This window comes from Limulus polyphemus, unplaced genomic scaffold, assembly GCF_000517525.1.
Source record: "Limulus polyphemus unplaced genomic scaffold, Limulus_polyphemus-2.1.2 Scaffold11542, whole genome shotgun sequence".
Lineage (NCBI taxonomy): Eukaryota > Metazoa > Arthropoda > Merostomata > Xiphosura > Limulidae > Limulus > Limulus polyphemus.
Window position 1 is genome coordinate 5,351 of NW_013677152.1, and position 7,355 is coordinate 12,705.

The 7,355-nt window shown below is 31.9% G+C and overlaps 1 protein-coding gene across 1 annotated transcript in view; it reads right to left on the reverse strand.

Annotated features, from left to right (window-relative positions):
- LOC106476779 (SUN domain-containing protein 1-like) overlaps nucleotides 1-6,416 on the reverse strand; it is an 11,527-nt gene extending 5,111 nt beyond the window's left edge. Inside the window, exons 1-5 of the mRNA XM_013937406.2 lie at nucleotides 6,225-6,416; nucleotides 3,339-3,726; nucleotides 2,192-2,307; nucleotides 986-1,153; nucleotides 556-648 (exon numbers count right to left, since the gene is read on the reverse strand). Coding sequence (XP_013792860.1) covers nucleotides 556-648; nucleotides 986-1,153; nucleotides 2,192-2,307; nucleotides 3,339-3,726; nucleotides 6,225-6,410 — 951 coding nt within the window. The 5' untranslated portion in view covers nucleotides 6,411-6,416. The remainder of the gene's footprint in view (nucleotides 1-555; nucleotides 649-985; nucleotides 1,154-2,191; nucleotides 2,308-3,338; nucleotides 3,727-6,224) is intronic.
- Between the last annotated feature and the right edge of the window lie 939 nt (nucleotides 6,417-7,355).

Consider the following 7,355-nt stretch of genomic DNA (forward strand, 5'->3'; position numbering starts at 1 on the left):
TAGAATAAAAACGACTTAGAGACAGACGTAATAACTAAAGTTGTTTTAATAGAATAAAAACGACTTAGAGACAGAAGTAATAACTAAAGTTGTTTTAATAGAATAAAACCAACTTACACGGAAGTACTAACTAAAGTTGTTTTACTAGAATAAAAACTTACAAATATCTGATGATTTAAACTACAAAACTTTAGTTACAAAGACCTTTTAAAACATACTCTACTATTATTAACATAAGGATTGGTAAAGTTGTTAATAGAAAATCTAATTGTTAGAATTCCAAACTTCAAGAAAAACTTACTATTATGAAAAGTTTTTTTTTCCTATCAATAAAAATAAGTACGTGTCCATATAGCAATTTTTACGTGAATTTCAAATCATATTACTGATACCAGTATGTTCAATAAATGTTAAATGTAGTTGGGATAGCCTGTAGGAAAACAACTACCCAAAATAAAAACAGAAAATGAAATACTTAGTTCGAGCTTGCCAGATTAGAACTACACCAACAAAACTCCTGGTAATTCACTTTTGTTATTATAAAGCTTGACTTACCTTAACAATAAAATGTTGTAAGGGTTCTCCATCTTGATCATAAGTGTACTCGCCTAGCACCTTACCCTCAAGATCGGTTTCTTCCCACAATCCCTAGTGTGCATACAGTTTTCAACATTAACCAATACACAGATCTTAATATACAGTATAATACATCATACTTGAGAAAAGATAATAAAACAGGGTAATCACATATGATTTTTCCTCTTACAAATGAAATGAGTAAAAAATACTCCTGTAGCTCCCACCTTACTTAAATGTTTGTTTACAACATCCCCAGTGAGATATAAACATATTACAAAATGCAAAGCTTTACAAACAAGTGCAAATCAACCTTGGCTTACCAACACACAAGTTTTGTAACTATTAATATTCATGGAGAGACAGATATATAAACTTTAAAATCAAGTAGAAACCAAACCTGACTTACCAATACAGTAAAATCTTTTGGAGCACTGTCGATGTTCCCAGTGGGAGATAAAGACTTCGGGATGTGTTCTATAGTGAAAGCTGTGGGTTTGATGACAGCTGAAAGCTTAATAACCAAGTAGCCAAAGCTTCCTTTAAATGCCCAACATTCACCAGGATGGATATTTGGCTGATAAAACAAAACCAGAAATATAAGTTAGCTGAAGAGTACACGAATTACAAAATCAATGAGATGAAAGAAAAAATATATATGTACTTCTTACCAACAAAAATAAAACGAGAAACATTTGAGTCATCTAAAGCAAGTAATTACATTAGTTAAAACATATATATACACACACTAATTAATATGTTAATTGTTGTTGTTTTTTATGTTTGTTGTTAAGAACACAGCTATTCAATGGACTTCCTGTCTTCTGCCCACTGCAGGTAACAAAACCCGATTTTTTAGCATTATAAAATCTCAAACATATTGTTGAGTCATGAGTGGCAATAAGTTAGTTAAGAGAAGTAACATTATCAGTAATTATAGTAGTTAACAGTTTATACACACAAAGTAATTAACACAACCCACAGAACATCATTTCATCATGATAACCACTTGGCTGCATTCAGCCAATACTAAAACAGTAACCAGTTCATACTAAAACATTCTCACAGTGCTAGATGAAACAATAAACAGTTCATACTAAAACATTCTCACAGTGCTAGATGAAACAATAAACAGTTCATACTAAAACATTCTCACAGTGCTAGATGAAACAATAAACAGTTCATACTAAAACATTCTCAGTGCTAGATGAAACAGTAAACAGTTCATACTAAAACATTCTCACAGTGCTAGATGAAACAGTAAACAGCTAATACTAAAACATTCTCACAGTACCAGATGAAACAATAAACAGTTCATACTAAAACATTCTCACAGTGCTAGATGAAACAGTAAACAGCTAATACTAAAACATTCTCACAGTGCTAGATGAAACAGTAAACAGCTAATACTAAAACATTCTCACAGTACCAGATGAAACAATAAACAGTTCATACTAAAACATTCTCACAGTGCTAGATGAACTATCAAATATCTTATCTTAAATTGTCTTTACCAGGATATATAGACTTCTAATAAGTAATTTACTTACTCAAATAAAAAACGAGAAAAAAAATAGATGAAGCCTTTTATCAACATTTCTCTAACTATTTTTACCTGAATAACAGTCCGTGGTGAGTTATACGCATGCCAAATTGGTATACCAAATATTCTGTATTGTCCAACACCCATCTGATACGTTTCTGAACACCTTGTACTCACAATAATGCCACCTATAATTGATAATATATAATAAATCCCTTCTGTTCAAAACAACAAAGATCTAAAATGATGACATTCTGCACTTCCTTTGCTAATGCATCTATTGTGAATCAGCAAAGAGATTTTAATTTTTTCTGATTCTACTTCCCTTAATATCTGTAAAACATTAGATAACAAAATAAAATGTATGTACAATTAATCCCACAATGCCTTTAAGGACAACATCAGCATACAGATATATCTTTATTTTTTGATATAACAACAGTTCCTTTCATGGCCTAGTACGGTTTTTTGCTTTTAAGATGCCAAGCATCATGGTATGTGCAGATAGTAAATTTTTGTGGTCATCAAGAAGCATTAGTTTTAAAATGAGCTAAAAAACAGCCCTCCAAAACTTATCTTCACTAATAATCCTTAAGAGGCCACATTAATATAAACTCAGAAATCAATCAGTATTTCATTTCTAATCCTTCTCAACAAGCAAGTAGAATTTTTAATTAACTTGATGTTTGTCTGGATAACCAACATACTGGCATGATAAACTATGTTCAACAAAGCCAAGCTAGCTCAAAAGGAATTAAATAGTTTCAAGTCAATTTTATAAACACTAAATAAAAAAAACAGTTGATATAAAAGTGTAATAAGTGATTAGAACTGACATATATGTAACCTGTACAATCTTTAATTAAGTTAATTCAAAATGTTATTGTTTAACACATTTCACATTCATTCTAACAGTTAAAATGTACAGTTAAAGCTTTACGTCAGTTTAGGCAGCAACAGGTTTACAATGTAGTTCAAATTTCTGAATTTTTTTTTTTCTATAATGACTGATTTTATTTATAAACCAGAATCTTTTTTTTTACTTTTATGTTTCTTAAATGTTATGTCAGATTTCTGGCTAATCGTTTGTTATTTCAGTTATACAAGTCAAGTGTTGTTTCATATTAAAGTCATACATACAGGTCAATGCTGGAAACGGTTTGATCCTTCCATTTATATCTTGGTAATGATTTTCTCTTTCCTTTGTGTGTCAACTCACCTTGAGATTCTAAAGCAAAGTCCACAAGTCCTGTTTTGTCAGCATCATACAGATATATAGCATCTCTGACTACCTTTTTCACCTCCTCTTCCGAGGCACACTTTTGACTACCATTGATAGATGCAGAAAATACAGCTGATGCAGACGTTGCCTCTTCTTTACTAAGCTCTTCTCTCAAGGACTTGGCGGAACTACTTGCAATGGCAGCAGCTGCCGTCTCAGCTATTTTCTCTATACGTTGTTTCATACTAGTCGTTAGCTCAGAGGTCACACGATCAGCCAGGCTTGACATTTGACTCGTAAACTGATTCCGTGTGACAAAATTATTTTTAAGCCACTGTCCAAAAGTTGTGAATACAGAGGAAACGTCTTCATTACCATTCATCACCTACACAGGAAAAAATTATCTTTCATTTTAAGATTTTGATCCCAAGATACACATTTTCTTCTTTCTGTCACAGAGTAAAAAAATTAAACTTTAAATTTTAAGCCTTGTCAAATTGCATAGGTAGTTTTTCCAACAGTACTAGCTATTTGTAAAACATCATTGGTCTTTGGGTATTCACGTATACACTGTATATAGAAATAATTTAATACAGTTATGACTGCTCTCCTTTAAGTTAGAGAAACATTGTTTTTTTCCAAAATTTCCTTGGTTATATCGTGTTTGGTTTTGCCAATGTAGGTAAATGATCCATGAATGAAGTGACGTTGAAGTACAGTCTTTCACATGGGAAAATTTTTTTTATGTGATATGTTAATTTGAAGACAATTCTTAGTTGAACTTGTTCTAATGTAACAGTTTAGTGAGTTAATTTTTAAGAATTAAGCTCTGTAAGGAAGGCTCAAGTACATGGGAAATTTAGGTATAATAATACCATTCAAAAAGCACAAGTGATTGTTTCAAGAAAAAAACTTGTGATACCCATTAAAAAAAGGGTTAAAAACACACTAAGAATATTTACATCTGGAATTTAAACAATTTTAAAAGTCCTTTAGTTCTTAAAGTTCTAAGCACTAAATTGGGAGCTGAATTAATGTTAAAATCAAGCCTTTACATACATTTTTAGAAAACTAGTTTTATTACATTTTCAATATTTCAACTTCTGGTCTTCTGTAGAAGTAACAAACAACTGTACTTCTGCAAGTGTATGCTCCCCCCAAAGGAGGTTATATAAAAATCTAATACAAAAATCACTTTTTGTGGTTCTCAGCTGTAAACATACAATGATTTAAAACGGGCATTAGAATGGGAACAAATGAAAAAGCAAGAAACTTCTCACAAACATGGCTCCCTCTGGTGAGAGTTGGTTTTGGCAGTGCATTTATCTGACAGTAGTTATTTTTATGGACTTCTGTGGCTTTGTTTCCCTTTCATCCTATGAGGATGTTTTGCATTCTATGCTGATCCCTACTTTAAGTCTGTTTTAACCTGAAAAAGGACTCGGCATAGAACTCAAAATGTCATCTTAGGGAGAAAAAAGCAAACTCAGGTGGGCATAGTCCATACAGAAACTACTTCAAGGGTTTATTTTTTCTGATTTATCATCTTTAAGACTTCAAATTCGATGACGAGGAACCCACTTTGAGACTAATAATGGCTGGAGACGGCTTAAATGGGTAATGAAGAAAAACTTTAATATAAGTTTAACATCTTTAAGACTTGATGAAAGAACTGCTACATTAATTTTTACATTTCCTTTATGCATAGTGAAAGATTTCACTAGGTGAAGTCAATATTATCTCCCACTATTTGGCAAGAGAGGCATTTTAATTTTAGTGACTTTGAAACATAAATCTCTAGATTGCTTAATATAATGTCTGTAATTAACACAAGGGAATTTACTGTATAAAAAAAAAGGAATCTTTAATATCTCGGACAATATGTTACCGTTGTCTGTTCTAGAAAATCCACTTGTTTGTTGGCTGAATTAAGCACAAAGCTAATTGAGGGTTATTTGTGCTAACCATCTGTAATTATTAAATCAGACAAGAGAGAATGCAACTAATCAACATCACACACTGCCAACTCTTGGGCTACTCAATGAACAGTGGAATTGACTGTCACATTATAATGTCCCAAAGCTGAAATGGTAAGCATTTTAGGCGATGGGTTTTGATCTGGTGACCCACAGGTTGCGAGTCAAGCACTCTAACCATCAGGTAAAAAAGATCACTTTATACAGATGAAATACAATTTTTTTTCATATCACACAAAATTATTATTTTTTTAAATGAAAAGTACATTTTGCAAATAAATACACAACTTTTGCATATCTTATATTTTTTTAAAGAAATATCGATACTTGTTAGGTACTTCTTTGTAGAATTAATGGTTTTACAATCATCAATTCTAAACACATTTTTTTCTTTATACTGGTTTAAAATAGAATGAAATTCTTAAGCTTTCCACACTTCAACACATGTGATTGTGATGCCATTTTACAAGAAGTTCAAACTTCTTTTAACTGTTGAAATATATCAATTGCTGGTAACATGTTTTAAACGAAATGTTACCTATAGCTGAGAACATAGCCAAGGCATACACATAATGTTTACATGAGGAAAATAGCAAGAGTGGGCATAAAATGCATTGCAAAAGTCAGATAGCAATTTGAGAAGCATCTTTATATTTGGACCAAATAACTCTGCCTTCTTATCCCGCTTACTGCGTGAGACACGGACACGCCCGCACATAAGATTGACGTAATAAGACTACGATTAGAGTTTGTTAAATATCTAGCCAATATCTCCAATTTTATACTTTTCCCCAGATTTAGGCAAACCCTCAGAACTATTCCAAGGGCATCAAAATGTTAATGTTCTACCAAAAGTTGGAAAAATCGTGTAAAAAATATAATGAAATTTACGTTCATAATTTCTAACCTGTGTTAATAAGAAAGCAAGATGATTCTCAGCAGCGACAAGATATTCACTCTGATTACGACAACAATTTTTCATTCCAGTCATCACGTCCTGTAGTCCTTTGATCTGCTGTTCTAGGATGTCAAACTTATTATCCAGCTGCGATATTGTGACATAAGGTAGTGACTGGTTCTCTGTTGTTCCCATCTTACTGTGAATGAAAATTATGAAGTTTACTTTACTCATACAAAAAAAGTGTGTTCGTGTTCTTCAAAAATGGTCATATTAACTGTAAAAGTATTACTTTAATTGAAAAGTTATCAAACTTTAATGATATGGAAGTATGTTTCCATGTTAGGAGTAAAAAAAACAAAGACAGTTATTCAGTCTACTCATCATACATAAAGAGTAAAGTGATTCTTATTTGAAAGGATGTTACCCTAGTCCAAGAAAAAATCCTTTCTCAGGATGTTAGATTGCTTGTGTAAGCACTGTCCCCAAGATATATGTCTTCTTACTGCCAAGAAACATCATGGTAGAAAAAATAGGAACATGATTTGTGAAATTCACAACACACTTTCCACAAATTACACGAGCCCAAGGCAAAAGGGTTAAAAACATCTATTTCGTGTTACCTTTTACAGTGTTGTAAATATGACACCAGTTTGTTGAGAAATCATCTACAACCATACATACTTGTGTGTCTTTTACTTGATGGTTGATTTCTGTCTCGAGTTTTCAAAAGACTTCAAGCAATTAATTTTCTTGTAATGTAGTATACTTTAGTATTGTATTAATTGCTGGACAATATATCTTCACAAATTCTCCTAAATATCCGTCAGCCACATATAAACTCAAATCAATGTTAAAGTACAATTGCTAAATATAACGATAATTAAACAAATAAAATACAAATCAGTAATCATGGGGAGAAACTACAGCAAGAAAACACACACAAAAAAAGTAAAATCAGCAATACAAACACATTAAAAAATGTATAATTTAAATGAAGACTGCATGTTGTTCAGTGTTGGAGAGTGCTGTTTGATGTGGAGGGTTTCTTTAATCAATAATTCCAGGTCAGTATTAGACTTGCAGAGGATAGAGAAATTTGATAGTATAGGCTGATGTCCTGTTTCTTCACTATGTTGG